This window comes from Lichenostomus cassidix, chromosome 5 (assembly GCF_008360975.1).
Source record: "Lichenostomus cassidix isolate B80296 chromosome 5, HeHo_3.0, whole genome shotgun sequence".
NCBI lineage: Eukaryota > Metazoa > Chordata > Aves > Passeriformes > Meliphagidae > Lichenostomus > Lichenostomus cassidix.
In genome coordinates, this window is record NC_139486.1 from 36,390,602 (window position 1) to 36,406,644 (window position 16,043).

At 38.4% G+C, this 16,043-nt stretch overlaps 1 protein-coding gene across 2 annotated transcripts in view; it reads left to right on the forward strand.

Annotated features, from left to right (window-relative positions):
- Positions 1–13,552, forward strand: part of LOC146436365 (cytosolic phospholipase A2 epsilon-like) — a 33,188-nt gene extending 19,636 nt beyond the window's left edge. For both annotated transcript variants that reach the window (XM_085062329.1, XM_085062330.1), the window contains 13 exons: positions 537–679; positions 838–927; positions 1,658–1,695; positions 3,343–3,478; positions 5,376–5,512; positions 6,696–6,918; positions 7,819–7,933; positions 8,754–8,891; positions 9,158–9,265; positions 10,084–10,275; positions 10,750–10,919; positions 11,927–12,113; positions 12,988–13,552. In XM_085062329.1, coding sequence (XP_084918455.1) covers positions 537–679; positions 838–927; positions 1,658–1,695; positions 3,343–3,478; positions 5,376–5,512; positions 6,696–6,918; positions 7,819–7,933; positions 8,754–8,891; positions 9,158–9,265; positions 10,084–10,275; positions 10,750–10,919; positions 11,927–12,113; positions 12,988–13,196 — 1,886 coding nt within the window. In that variant the 3' untranslated portion in view covers positions 13,197–13,552. The remainder of the gene's footprint in view (positions 1–536; positions 680–837; positions 928–1,657; positions 1,696–3,342; positions 3,479–5,375; positions 5,513–6,695; positions 6,919–7,818; positions 7,934–8,753; positions 8,892–9,157; positions 9,266–10,083; positions 10,276–10,749; positions 10,920–11,926; positions 12,114–12,987) is intronic.
- The last annotated feature ends 2,491 nt before the right edge of the window (positions 13,553–16,043 follow it).

The following is a 16,043-nucleotide window of genomic DNA, read 5'->3' on the forward strand; positions in this document are numbered from 1 at the left end:
CTTGCAAGAGAACAGCATATGATCTCTCTGTAAACACACAGGGTTTTCTCTAAAAGAAACACAGCCTGCAGGGTGCTTCAGTTTTGGTGATGGGAGGGCACATGCCAAGTAGTCTGCTTGAGCTTTGGGTTTATAGAATTATTTGACTATTAATCTTAATATTGTAAAATGTATACCAGGAACTAGAACAGACTGACATCAAATAAATTACTTTTATTCAACATTAATAATCGAAAATGCCTATAAAGTGACACTCCTTTAAGTCCAAGTCTTAGTTTAATGTATTCATGGAAAGTATCTAACAAATAGCAAGCTATAGTATTTTAAAAATCTGTAATTTCTCTATATTGATTATTTATACAGATTTACCAAGTTATTTTATATCAGTTTTCAGTCTGTTTTGGCCACCCAAAGCCTACTTAGTCATTGTGGCATAAGGAAAAGCTAATGAAAAGTGTGCAGAGCAAATGTGGATTGGGTTTTGTGTGTTTGCTTGTAATAGTTAAAATTCTGCTTTTCCTTGCCTCTCTGTTTAGACCCGGAGCTTACATTTACAGTGAAAGGATCACATGAAGGAAGCCAGAAGATTTTGCTGGACTCTGGCCTTAGCCTTTATATAATCATGTTTCACTGCGTCATAAATGACCAGACAAGACTGGATATCATATTACCAGAAGAGGTAAGTTCTCCTTCTGCTTCCTACTATTAACCCAGATGAAATTAAATCAGGAAATTAATAGAACCAGTAAACCAAACTAGTCTTCTTAGTAGGAGAAGTTCTAGAGATGACAAACCATTCATGTGAGCATACCCAATTGCTTTTTACATTTTTTTCAGCTGGCTGATGGAAATGAAACAGAGAACTCTGGGGTCCTTTCTTTCCCTCTGAATTCACTCCCCTTGCAGAAGGAAATAGTACTAGAAGAGGTGAGTGTTGTGAACCTTTTGAAATATACATTTTAAAAATGTGCTTAATATTTTTCTTCTAGAAGTAAAGTTACCAAATAAACAAAGTCACTGTATAAAATTGTACAGCTATTTATTAGAAATATTAAAAAATATTAAGGTTGTCATATTCAATTTAGTGGAAGAAGGTGTTTGCAATAATTTTAATAATACAAAAATCATGGCAAACATGCATCCCACAGAATTAAGTAGTTTCAAGGAACTAAAAATGACTGAATGACTGTCATAGGCACATGTATTCAATACCACTTTTTTTTTTTTTATATTGGGATGACACTGGAACGGCTAACAATTAAAAAAGGACCAGTCCAGATTATGTGCTTAATTCAGGTTCAAATTTGTCCAAATATTGATATCAGGGGTGCTTTCATGTGTATTTAAAAAAAAGTTATTTTAATAAGGTAACTTTTCTCATTTTTGTTGCCCCTTCTAAATGTGCACGCTGGGAACTGGTGTGAACATGCAAGCTTCTGGCACTCTACCTGCCCCAAACACATAGGCTTATTAGAGAAGAGAAAATTTGATTCCAGGGCAGGGACTGAGGCTTTGGTTAATTGTATAAAAATAATATCCTTAGCCATATGATTTATTATTTGAGAACCACCTCTCTAAGTCTAAGCATTGCCTGAGCTTGAAGTAAAGGCATGTTTTAATTTTGGTGGTAATTAGCTTTACCTCTCTCATTTTCTAGGATAATTCGTTTCAGTTGTGCTTGACAGCAAGAAAATGGTAAGATAGCCTCTTTTTGTCCTATTATCCAGGACTCCCGTAAACTAGTTATGTAGGCTTTTTCTGTGCTAGGTGGTGAGATGAACACAGACTGTGTGAGTGCCTTGTGTTGTGCTCATGTGGTGCCTGAGGTAAGTGCAAGTCTGCTGCAGTTACAGCATAGTGCAGTTCAGTATGAGTTTGTGAGCCTTCATTCAGAGTAAATTAGTCTGCTTTATGCTGGTTGCTCTTATACATGAATAAAACTGTACTCTTCATATATTAATTTTGTTTCCCATTTATGTCAATAGATAGATCTGCACAATGACTGAGATAAATTCTGTCAATTTTTAACTTTGTAAAATCGCCAAAAGAAACATAGGGTAGCCTGACTTCTGCCCCTTCTGCTTCACTGAGCAGAATGGGAGCTCAGACCTGACCAGCTGCACCTCTACCAAGCTGCTTGCAGGGACAGAATTGCACCAGTGACTGGTAAAATTGAAGGCAATTATGTTTTTGGGTGCAGCTGAAAACATCATATGGTTCACAGTACCCCCACTATAGGGTGATATACAGAAGAGAATCAAGATGGATTTTCACAGCCCAGGAGAATTTTGTGTAAACGGAGAGCTACCTTTACAACCTCAGTCCATAACAAAATATATGTAAATACATGTAAATTTAACAGACACAGATTTAGAAAGGGAGCAAGAAAAATTTTAATCTGCTGCTAAAAGAATTGTTTGTTTTTGTAAGGTAAATGAGTTGACCTTATTCTGTTTTCAAAATTACACTGTGTGATAAATCAAATCTTCTGGAGAACAGAGGTTAGTAGAATTAATCCTTGAAACATTCGTATTTGTGAAATACTGGTGAATATGATTTTCAGGACAGAGTTTGTAGCCACCAGAGGGTGATGTGACCCAGAAGATTTGGTCAATATTTACTGTTCTTTTCAGTAATAAGTGTATTTGTGTTGCTGAAGGCACATAACATTAGCTGCCATTTGATTGGGTTTGCACCTTTTTTTCTCTTTTTTTTTTTTTGCTTGTACTTCAAAGTTCTCAAGGGACAAAATTCCATGTGTCTGCACATGTGGGGAAAAAAAAAAGTCATGGATGTTCTTGTATATTTGCAGGATGAAGTTTGCAAATGCTTATTTAGGAATCTGTTCAGTACATGGGTGAAAGGTTTGATTTTCCAAGACAGAGGCTGAGCAAAGGGTGATGCTTGCTCTGCAGTTCAAGGTCCACCACATAACTAATTACAGCCTTCCCTTTAAATGCTATTAGTAGATTGTCAAAACCTGAGAACAAATAATGACGTAACCACTTGAGTTTTCCAGGATGTCATAGTGATGAACAGGAATGAATACAGAAAAACATACTTCTGAAATTACTCCATTTGGTGATCTTTCCCCAGCTTGTGTGTCTTGTCTTTGTGTCCATGTTCACAAGAAATCTAAAGTACTTTGGAAACTTGTCTTCATCCTCACTGCTACTTTTTTGCTGGCAATAGAACTGCTTGTTTTTCTTCTTTCCTTTATCAATGGGCAGACTTGGATATAACCTGTTTTACAGATGATTTATTTTTTGATTAACTGGCCTACAGATCCTTATATCAGCTATAATTTCTGTGTGCATTGATTTGTCCCATTGTCTATTCCAGCTCAGGAGACCTGGATGTGCGCTTGGGGTTTAGCCTGTGTATGGAAGAGCAGGACTTCCTGCGGAAAAGGAAGAAATATGTTGCTGCTGCTCTGAAAAAGATTCTTAATTTGGAGGAGGATCTGAAAGAGCATGAGGCAAGCCAATACAGTCGCTGGTAGCAACTGCTCTTGGGGGATCAGGGCCTGGCTCACAAATTCAAACAACAAATAAAATCCCAGCTTAATTAACACTGCTGGTGTGGGCCAGGCCTGGTCACAGACCTAGGGGCAAGGGATGAGCAAGAGAAGCAGTGACCTGTTAATGTCCAGAGCTGGGGAGGCAGAATAATGTCTTTTCAGAGCCAAAAACTTCTCAACAGCTCCTCAAACAATCCATTCCTGTTTATTCTTGCCATTGCTCACGGGTCTCAGGAGAAAAATTTATAGTGGGCGGATATGGAACAGCTGTTCCATGGGGGATGTTGCCTGGGAAATAGAGGGCCTTAGTGACAGAGACAAGGTGGTGGCCATGGCACACGTGTCAAGGGCTTTGAGAGGAAGAAGCAAAAATCCTCACACAGACATCTGAATAACAATTCTTGGAGTGCTTTCTGCAACAAAAAAGGTGTATTGCTGGGAAAAATGAGGGATGGAATAAAGCCATGAAGCTGGCAAAGAAGAGTGGATCTTATGGCAGCACTGAGTTGTAGATGAATAGCTGAGTGTAAGTTTAGCAATATCACTCTAGACCCTGTTTCTGCCTGTGTAATTGAGTCAGAAGTTTTGTAACTGCTGATGCTTAACTGGGTTGCTGACAATCAGAAAAGTACAAACATACCAACAGCAAGAACACTCTTTAAGTGACAATTAGAAAAAGAGTGCTGTGGGAAGTATGATTCAAAAATATTAATTTGGATTTCAGAGCAGAGAATAATACAGGAAAAAAAGTTTTCAAGAAAGCTGGAAAGAGCAGTGTTACATAGCTATCTGAGAGTTTCCTCACACATAGAAAACTGTTTTCTGAAAGGTCTAATTACTCTGGCTCTCCTATTCACGTAGGAGAGCTATAACTTCAGAATTATGGGAAAATAAATATCCCCTCTACTTTGTTAACCGACTTACATTTGAACTGAAAAGAATCATTAGAGTTTTAACTCATAATAAAATAGATTAGAAAGTGTAAACCCCAGAATATAATTTTTGGAATTAATTTTGATATTAGTTAAGATTATGGGATTTTCCCCATTATTATTTTATAAAATTTCCTAGATCTAAGCTCTTGAAGAGCTTAGGGTTGGAAGAACATCAGTTGTGTGGGTTTTCTGTGGTTTAGTGTTTTTCACAGAATGGGAGAATTATTTTCTTCATACTTTGTGCATTGACTTTAGAACCACAGGTTCCTTTCTGAAATTAAAAGCTAATACTTGATAGGTATAAATAGATATTTTCCACAGGGCGTGTAAGCGTGCACACTGTGGATGCTAACGGAAGCAAAGGGTGTACTAGATCAGGAAAAGATTAGGAGAGGAATAGTCTGTCTCTTCAATTACACTTGGATCCTGGAGGGGGAAACCCTATTAATGACTGTGCTGCAGGACATAAAGTAATTAACAGCCTGGGGCCAGGAAGGCTTTGGCTATTGTGTGGTCTGGCTGATTACAGAGTGCTATGCGTTCCTCTGCAACATCGCTCATTGTTAGAGGCAGAATCACGGATCCCTAATCTGCTCTGGTGTGGTAAATCCTGTATTTTCTATGATGGCTTCTAATAATACACTTTGAGAAAAATTCCAGGGTGATGAGGTTGATTTCCAGTTATATGTTAAGTAAACAGCTTCCCAGCCCATCTGAGCGGGTAAGACATAAGCCTTTCCTTCTCGCATCAGTCAGGAGGTGGCAAACAAGCCTTTTGCAACAATCACATCCTTTTCATGCCTAGTAGCATCACTGCTTGTATCAATGCCTGCAACCTGTTATCTGATTTCCGCAGTAAGGGTTGTTTGTGTCTAATACATGCACGGCTTTTGTTCCTTCTGCCCTGCTGTGTTGACCAGGTGCCAGTGGTGGCCATCACGACAACTGGGGGAGGAACGAGATCACTCACAGCGATGTATGGCAGCCTGCTGGGCCTCCAGAAACTCAACCTCTTAGACTGCATTACCTACATCGGGGGTTTATCGGGTACCACATGGTGAGAATGACCCAAACAAGGTTTATTTGTTCTCTGCTCAACACTGTTGACTCTGTACAACACCATTAGCTCATAATGGCACTCAGCAAAGCAAAAGCATTTCCATTCTCCCCACAATCTCCTCTCTGTCCACCTGGAGCAAAGAAACAAAACATGCTGATTAAGAGATCAATCACCACATTCATCAGCTGCTTTTGTCACCACACTGACTCAGTCTGTGCCTGATCTTTTCATGTACATGCCCTATTCCCTTTTCATAATTTATCAATTTTACCTTAGACTAAATGCAATGAATTTGTCTTTAGACTGGAAATTGAAGAAAGATGGGAAGAAGAATTTATGCCTGCCATTTGCTGGTTATTCTCACTTCCATTTTGGATTTACAGTGCATCTCCCTCTGGTAAAAGATGTATTTGGGTCTAGTTAATACTATCACAGAAAGTCCAAAGAATGACATCAAGTTACTGGCCTTGGAGAGGATGCAGCTATGGGTGCTTGTTGTAATGAAAGTGCTCTCTTCTCCCAGTGGGCATAGAGCAGATGATGTCATACTTAAAATAACTGAAGTGTTTAATCAAGTAGGTACTATGTACCCCCCACTCCTCTACAGCTGTTTGGAAGTGGAGAATTTTTTTTCATTGGGTTGTGTATCACTTTTTGTAAGTCCAAACTCTAATGGTAGGTTTTTCTTTTAACTTCTCTGTATGTACGTGGAGATCTGAATGTATCTGTCTGTGTTATGATTTCAAGGAGGTAAAAATGGCTGTACAAGGGCATGCCCAAAACTTCCCACTTTTCTTGCTGGCACAACCACTAGCAGATATATGGGAACAAATGCAGGACTAGAGCAGAGGAGTAGTGATTTCTCTCTGGAATACTCCCCACCTTCCAAGAAAGCAATTTGATGAATACTTGTGGAATTTTTGCATTTAATAGCCTTGGGTCTTGGTTTCTTTTCTCCCTCGAATTTCAAGGTAAGGTTTGAGCCCATTTTATCATCACCACACCAGGAAAGCTTGGAGGTTTTGTTTGCTCCTGAAATGAGAGTATTTTAAGTGTGTTTAGTTTTTAGTTGTGAACTCTGTAAAAATTAAGAATCAGGCACACAGGTTGCAAAAAAGCTTTCTGAAGGCAAACCACAGAGTTACTCTTTTTTCATTATTTTCTTCTAACGTTTCTTCAGGACTATGGCAAACTTATATGAAGATGCTAATTGGTCACAAAAATATCTAGAGGATGCAATCAAGGAAGCTCGCAAGCAAGTAACCAAAAACAAGATCTGCTGTTTTTCTTTGGATTGCCTGAAATACTATTATAATGACCTGATGGAGAGGAGTAAAGAAGGACATAACACTTCTTTCATAGACCTTTGGGGTCTTGTCATTGAATCCATGCTACATGATAAGGTATTACTCCTTTCTTCCACAAAACTGCTGAACTTCTGTAGCTACAGTGGAGAAGAAAATAAATCTTGGGATGCCATTCAGTCCTACTGATGCAAATAATTAGTTTAGCATTTGATTAAATGTTATATATGCAGATCCATTATTAAAAAAACCCTCTGGATTTAAAGAGAGGTAGACCATGAACTGAAAGAACCATGTCATACCAGTCAAAAGTGTTCTTTCTCCTTAAAGAAAGAAGTATCCTGAGAAAAAATATTTTGAATTGTAAATTAATCATTTTGGACATATAATATTCTGACTAGAAAAGACATTTAAAAAAATTGAAATAATTTGCTTCTCTAGCACAAATGAAGATATGCATTTATAGAGTGACCTAGGTATAGACTGCATATGGAGATGGTTCACATAGTGAGAAAGACCATTTTCTAAATACATGGAGTTTAAAGAAGTTTTGTTACTTTAAAAATAGTGTGTCTAATGTAGTTTCCTTCTGGTTGAAGTTTAAAATTGTCATGTGCAATAGAATATATTCTTGAATATGCATATATTTGCAAAATACCTTAAAAAAAGATCAATTCTTTGCTAAGACCCAGCCAAGGATAGAACCTTATCTTTCACTTAGCTGCATGATTTTTCCTGTAAATGATTTTTGTTTTTTCCTTGCTGAATCTACAATCAACTTCTTTGTATATCTCAAAATCTGAGAACCCATGCAGGGTGTAGCTGCTTTTTTCAGGGTTCTTGCCAAGTTTGGAATGTCCAGTGGCAGCTATTTCTCAACAGTCCAGTAACCTGGGAATGGGAAGGAGAACTTGGATGAGCCTGATAATTCACATTATATTATTTGAAGTGCAAGATGTTTTTCACTTCATTCCATTAACCCATTTTAATCAAAACCAGAAAGATGAGCACAGACTGTCGGACCAACGGCAGGCAGTGGATAACGGCCAGAACCCACTGCCCATCTATGTGGCCATCAACCTCAAGTCAAATTACAGTGCCCAGGCATTCAGAGGTAATGGTTATGATTGAGATTTCTTAACAACTTTAAAATTTAAGTAGTCTAAACTGAGATGATATGCATATAATCAGCTTTAATAAAACAATAGTCTTTCCATTCTAATTGCAAATAACCCCCCCCAATAAACCATTACATTTTCAGATAATAGTGACCAAAGCAACAGCAACAAAAAAAACCCCAAAAAACAAACCAAAAATCCAAACTTGTTTAGTGTTGAGAATTTGAGTTCTTTATTTTGCTAGAAGTGAAAATATAATTATACCACAGAAGATGTCGAAGTCACAGTTGTTTATCCTGTGACAAAACCTTTTAATGAAACAAATTGTTGTGATGGTTCCACGTAGTCTTATTTTGAGCAATTAAAGAAAAAACTTTGCATTTTTGGGTCCAGTGTCAGCAAAATCACTATTTCCTCTACTATTAATTTTCACAGTATTTTTTTAACGTGAGCAGCTAAGTACATGGCACCAAGTGAATGCCAAACTCTCTGTCACTAGAGCCCTAAAGGAAACAAGTTATGCATGAGCAACACATACTTTGGGATAAGATTAACTCTGTTAATGGGATGCTTGTGGTTTCATTCAGACCAGGGCTTTTCTGATGGAGGTTGCTGTGTCACAGGGGACTGCCCTGCCATGATGTGGAAGGACCTCATGGCATCAATACTGCTGGCAATACAGATAGAGCTATGGCTGGTGAATGGCATGTTATGAACTAGCCAGTGTCTTTCTCACTGTTTGCTTTCTGCTGCTCTTCTGTTTAGTATTACCTAACCTGTTACTGCCTTCTCATTGTCCATCTGCTGTTGCCATAGAGTGGCTGGAATTCACTCCTTATGAAGTTGGTCTCCTGAAATACGGAGCATCTATTCGTGCAGAGCACTTTGGAAGTGAATTCTTTATGGGAAGGATGGTGAAGAAGCTCTCAGAGACTCGGATCTGCTATATGCAAGGTGCCTATTGCCTAGGGGGAAGGTGGTCTACTTGAGAGCGAGCTGGCATGGGTGAGCACAGTGGTGGACAGCACTGGGAAGACACCAGCAAACAGGTTGAGCTGCTGTGAGTTCACTTTAGCAAGGACATACTTACAAAGCATGCCCACAAAGGTATCCATACAGACAGAAAGGAAGTCCAATGGGAAGAGCTGAAGGCACGTATCAATTAAGATTCTTTCAAGGCTACTCCATCAATCAGCAGCTATTCCTCTTTCACATTGCAGGCATGTGGAGTAGCATATTTTCCATAGATGCGATGTATGTCTGGAATTTGGCTGCTGATTCAGAAGATTTCTGGTGCAGATGGACCAGAGACAGAGTAAAAGATATTGGTGAGATTTTTAATTTTTTTGCTCCACTGGTATATATTGCATGTATTCTCTGAGGATGTCTAATGCATAAAGAAATGCTGTCAAAGTCAGAGAGTAAGAGATGAGGAAAGCAAAGTAGAGATGTCAACTCAGAATTTTTTTTCTGCCTGATATAGAACTAAATTATGCATTTTTGGCAAAGCTTTGGAAAAGCTGTATCTTTTTCTGAAGGTTGTACAGACACAAAACCAGTCTCCAGCTGATATATAAAAGTCATGTTGTATCAAGAACACATCTTAAGGTTGTTAAATTAGGATATGGTCTTCCTTGGCCAGTAATAACATGGGTAAGGAAAATGGCTCTTGCAGAGGGCTGTTTTCTCCACTAAATTGCCCATAGAGAGAGCTTGCTCTTGCTGTTAATTGCACAGGGAACCTGAAGTGACTGGTCTCTTAACTTAGCTGATGTTGCAGCTGGGTGACACTGACATGCATTCTAAAGGTGTCCTGTTGAAAGGCCAGTGCTGTCTTCCTGTGTGTTTTGGGACTCATCTCTCCCCTCCACCATATGCCACAGTGGAGGTGGGCATCATTTGAGGAAGCCTAGAGTGGAAGGTCATGTTTACCAGCCTGCTGCCTGCAGATAGCTGTCATTTAATTCACTGTCTCATGCTGAATTTTATTTGGTGGCATCGACCTCAAGAGCTTATAATTATGTTTGATTTACCTTTGGAGTGTGGGATGGTGATACCTGTCATTATTAGTCACTCATTTTTTAAAAAATATTGGTAATTTCAGAAAACTATCCTAAACTTAAAATTTCTTCTTTCCATCTTGCAGCAGAAGAACCCTTTTTGTCTGTGAATCCCTATGAGGTAGACACATGTCTATGCACTCCCTCAAGTGCCCTCTCCTCTACCCTGCGTGATGTCTTAACAGGACGCCCAACCATTGCACAGTATCCCAATTTTATCAGAGGCTTCCAGCTGCATAACAAATACCTGGAGAGTGAAGGATTTTCTACCTGGAAAGGCACAGTAAAACAGCATGTTTTTCAGTAATGCTCTAAGAAGGTTTAGGTTTCAGAATTAATTTAGGATTTTCAAAAAAGACGAAGAGACAAGACTGACTTCTGAAATGCCACTTCTCCCTTTTACAAATGAAAAACAAGAAAGATTTTAATAACATTTCAGTTTTGGTGGGCTGTGTTGAAGGGTGAAATTGTGCTTGGTTGTTTGGGGATTGTGTTCCTGTGGAAAAAGTGAGCTCAGCCCAAGGAAACAGGAGAGATCTCCCCTTTAGGGCTAAAGCAGCCTGTGGTGCCCAGAAAGGAGGGAAGAAAAAAGCAGTAGCGTGTTTCTTAATCCTGTAAATAAGTGCAGCTCGAGTGAAATGAAGGCAGGAACAATGTGGGGCAAAATTCTCCATTCTTCACTCTTTACCTTCCTTCAGAGGAGAAATCAATCTTGTGTTTATTTGTTGTAATGAGAAATAATTATGTTTCAGACACAGTGATAGACTCCTTCCCAAATAAACTGATGGAAACAGCAGACGATGAGCTCTCCCTGGTTGATACTGGCTTTTTCATTAATACCAGCTACCCACCACTTTTGAGATCGAAGAGGGAGGTGGACGTCATCCTGCATTTGAATTACAGTGGAGGGTCCCAAACACTGGTAAGAAAAGCCATGGTATCTGAAATCTTCTTCTGTCATGGTCTTTTGGTCTCTAGGACTCATCAGGTAAATCTTTTCAGTACTGGAATGAGGATTAGATTATTATTATCTAATTTATTATTTAGATCATTAGGTGATTTATTTCTCAGTAACTAAGAAGGATATTGGAAGATGATGATGGATCTAGGCATTTTAAAATCATCAAGGTCTTCACTGCAGTGGATCCAAGAGTTTTGAAAAGCTGATGGAGGAGTGTTCTGAAACTCTGATACTGATTTTGGTTATCCTCATACTGAACAAACTACAAAGGCAATGGAAAGTCCTGACAATATTTTAACAGACTAAATGAGAAAACCTAGGTGTCTTGGCCTTTTTAATCTCATACCACTCTTAGGGAAATGTATTGGCTAATGTCAGTCTTGATTAGTAATTAAAAATAATTTAATTAGTGTTGCATATATAATGGTAATAATATAATATAAAAATAAATATAGGTTTATAGTAAATACAGATGTTAAAGCTTTTTTTAATGAGGTCATAAGATATGTTGATAAGTGTATTTGCTAATAGGGAGCCATTATCAAACAATCACCAATTATGCAGAGGACAGAACCACTGGGAAAGTGGTAAATAATGATGAAGTCAAGACAATGATGCAGAATAATTTGGACTGATATGTTCATTCTCCATCCTTGTAGTTTCTTTGCCTTCGTCTTCTGAACCTGTTTCAATGGAATTTTAAAATTAGACCTGTGGCTTTTGGATTCATTTTCAAGTTCAAAAAAAATGACTGTTTTCTTGTTTTGCCTAAAGCAATGTGGAAAAATAAGATAAGCTGCAATGTCTGGTGTGGTTATGGTTGTTTTCATCTGAAATTTAACAACTTGCCAGAGGAAGATTCAAACCTTGGAATATTCGTGTTAGCTGCTGGAGTTTAAAATGTCCTGGTCTCTGGATCAGTTTTGATTCTTTGTAATAATTTTATATATCTTTATTCATTCATCCAGCCTCTGGACCAGATTGCAAAGTACTTCACGGAGCAAGAAATTCCATTTCCCATAATTGAGCTAAGTGAGGAAGACAGGGAAAACTTGAAGGAGTGCTATGTGTTTGAAGAGGCTGACAGTCCACGAGCTCCAACGGTGCTTTTTTTTCCCCTAGTAAATGACACCTTCAAGAAATATAAAGCTCCTGGTGAGTCATCTGTGGTAGCAACTTTAATAAAAAGTTGTTTTTGTAGTGAATCCTTTCCATTTGATATCTAATGTCTCACTGTCATCTCTGACCTTTCCAATGGCAGCCTGGGTCTCATCACTGACAAAAATAGCTGGTCTGTGTCAGCACATCTGAACTCTGTGAACTCCAGAATCTTTTCTTAATACACTTGAGATGAATATAGGCATTTACTTCACAGGAATTATTAGAAGTAGTATGAAGGTAAAAATTCCAATATATGTACACCATGAGGAGTAGGTTCTCAACACAAACTGTTCTACTCTACGGACATGGACTTGCAAGCACTGCTGCTTGCAAACAAAGATGAAGTAAACCTTCTGCTGGTTTTGGTGTTAAGCCCGTTCAGCCAAGTTTTTTTTTCACATAACTGAAAGTAATCTCCCAGGTTGAGGCCTAAGTGGACAGATTTAGTTTTAATTGAACGATGTCCTCTGTCTGAGTGCAATAATTTCTCCTGAACTTTCAGTCGGATGGCTATTATTTTATCTGGTACAAGAGTATCTGGTTTCCTTTTTGCTTGCACTTGCCTAGTTTGGGTAACAGCGACTATTTTGTCCCAGCAGTGGTCTAGCATTGCTGCTGCTAATGTTCTAATTTCAAGCTGTTTGAGTGATGTAAATGTCAAATGACTTAATATCATATTTGGATAGAGGTGTGATCCAGGTGCTGAAGAATACAGTGCTACTAGCACAGTACTTTAACATCTCTCTGGCAAATTATATCTTTCCTTCCAAATCTCCCTTTTCTACCTCCAATTATGTGAATGACTGATAGGAGCCTCATATTGCAATAAAACCTTATTGGTGCATCTCCCTGTGGTTTGTCCCCTTAGGTGTGGAAAGGAGTCCTGAAGAGATGGCTGAAGGCAAGGTTGATGTTTCCAGCATCCTCTCCCCATTCACCACAAGGGAAGTGTGTTTCAGCGAAGAGAATTTTGACAAGCTGGTGAAACTGACTGATTACAATGTCCTGAATAATGAGAAGTTGATTATTGAGGCTTTGCGCTTGGCAGTGGCACGGAGGAAGCAGCGAAATTATTAGCCACCACACACTAGCTTCAGCCTTTCATGTGATATTCTTGGGTTGTCTATTTTTTGCTGAGGTCAAGATGTTTGATTCTTATCAATGATACTTGATTAGAAATCCTAAGGATTCTAATGATCCACATCATCCTAAGGACGTCCTGGACTCCACCCTATTTACATGGCTCTTCAGACAAGCAGATTGGAATTTACCTGTGGTTTAATCCAAAACAAACTTCAAAGCAGCAAATTTGTTTTTAGTTTTGTTACCTAGTTACTTTACCAATTGTTATATATATTCAGTATAAATTATTATAATGTTGTATGAGATAATGATGAAATACATGGCACATTAAAATTTGTATCAAAACTGTATTTATATGGTGGGTTTTCTGTGTGGCAGAACAACAAGCTCTTGGACAGGAATTTCTTTGATAAATAACTAATCCATTGTGCTCTTGTTTAATTACTGAAGGTTGTCATCTCTGATTCGATTGTCTGTCCACTATGAGATTTTTATTTAACTGTCTTCACAAATCTTTGAAAAAAGGTTTCTTTAGTTAGTATCAGTGTTGTAAAAGTCTCTACAGTTTTCACCATCAATAAAAAATACCCCTGAATTAGGTCATCTTTGTTCCAGGACATCAAACGTTTTCTGTCTCAGCTGCTCTTCACAGAACCATTTATATTCAGCCTCAGTAGTAGACATGTTGCCCAACTTTCCTTCACTTTTCCCTTTGAGTTTCTGCTGACTGTCCCGTCCCACTCACCTTTACCTGCCTTTACTGTTCCCAAAGGATGACCTTGTGATTTTTCCCAGTGTTTCATAAGATGGGAAGTGGCTGCTAGCTGTTTGCATAGAATAGGACAATGCAAGAGATCCTTTTGGGATCCTTTACAGACGGATTTTTGACACCTGTTCAACACATAAAGGCAAATGGTCTTTGCAGGGATTGTTCTGAGAGATTGGGTTCTCATTATCAAAAATCCTAGAGGTCTTCTGGGGGACAGTAGCTGCCAAAGACTCCTCTCACAGCTCTCCAACAGGCAGATCACAAGCTCAGTCTTTCACAATATCAGCCTTGCACTGTGGAGCTGTGATTCATGAAGAGATTAGTCACAGCAGCTCAGAAAATGTTCTGGATTGCCTTCCTTTTGTTAATAAAAGGATCGTGCTGTTGCAACAAAATTTAGACAAAGTCACCAGGGCAAAATTAGTGTTGTGATCAGGATAGGCTTGACTATGCTCAGAAGTGACAAATTTGTTTGTATGGAATAAAGTCCTACGTAATGGATGGGAGGAAAATATTTTTTTCTAGGAAAAAACCCAAACAGCTGATGGTGCATCTTAAAGCAATTTAGGTGGAGGAGGAGAAGGAGTGGGCAATGGTTTTGACTTATGAGCATGTTCTTTGTGTTCATACACCTGAAAATCTTGAAAGAGCATGGTGTAACCCTTTTTTCAGGTACAATATGTTCAAATCTAGATTATTGTCACTCCATGTGTGAGGCAGCTGTAACTGTGGTTCTGCTTCAATCCTCTAGAATAGTAACTCATGGGACGCCTCTAGATCCTTTCTAGAGATATCTTTGGGTTTACTGTCATAGTTTCCTAGACGTTTTTGCTGTAAATGAAACAGAGTAAGATGGAGGATGTTTCAGCCTGTTTTACAAGGGAAACTCACTCAACAATAGGATGGAGAAAAGCCAGGTAGGTGTAATATGGAGCCTGAGCCTGATTAACGCTGCTTTTCATTGTGTCCTGCTGGCTGATGTGAAACCTGCCTTTCCCTCTCTGAGAGCTCCTACTACTCTCAAGCTCTTCAATTTCCCCAGTGTTTCAATATTGTCTTTTTGAAAGAGAGTACCAATAGTGATTGTTATATATATATATATAGATACAGATGTATTTAAATTTCAAGATACTAAAGATCACTGATAAAAACATGCAGGCTTATAACTGAGCTTTTGCCATCTCTCTAGGAATATTTTCCTTTTGGGTTACCTTTTTTAACTACTGCTTCTTGTGATCTATTCGTCACCCATCCTTAATGTGTTCAAAGTTTGTCTGGGTGGCATTTGTTGGATCTAGTTCTTACATTAGAATATTTTAAAGTGCCAGATATTTTAGGAAATTAAAATTATATCATGTGATTGAAGTTACCTTCATCAGTTGGTTCTCAATTCATTGCAAAGTGAAATAAGATTATTTTGAAATTGATTTATCTGTTAATTTTAAAAGAGCAAGGATCATTTTAAAAAGACAAAATCAAAACCCAAACTTCCATTTTTTTTTTGCTTCTTGTGTACTCATTTTGTGTACTCCCTCACTGAGTCAGGGACCACATAACATGATGTGTAGTGTCCTGTGCAGTGAGGTCTTATAAATGTGAAGATTCTTTATAGAATACATGAGAACACAAGGAGTAATTAACATTAATTTCAACACCAATTTCACCCTCCCAAATATATCTTCTTGGAGGTCATTCACTGAAGCATCTTAATTCAGATGCACAAAGTAACAAAATTTTTGAGAAAGTGAGTGAGCTTTTAAAGCTTTTTCTTTACAAGGAAAACTCTCTTACAGGTTCAACAGGTGACCTGGGAATTGTTTCCTGCGATATTTGTCACTGGAATATCTACTTGGCTGAAAGAAAATTTACTGCCTGAGTAGAACAAAATGGAAGGTGAGATGGGGATAACAAAATTTCTTTCAGATGTGTCTTTAAGCAAAGACCCACCGACTCCCTATAGGCAATAAAAGCCACAAAAAGGTTTTTGTATGCACATTGGTTTGTTTGGATGCCCTTGGCCAAAGAAGTCCTTGTTGCCCACTCCTGGGCAGCCAGATGGTCCCTGGCTGCTG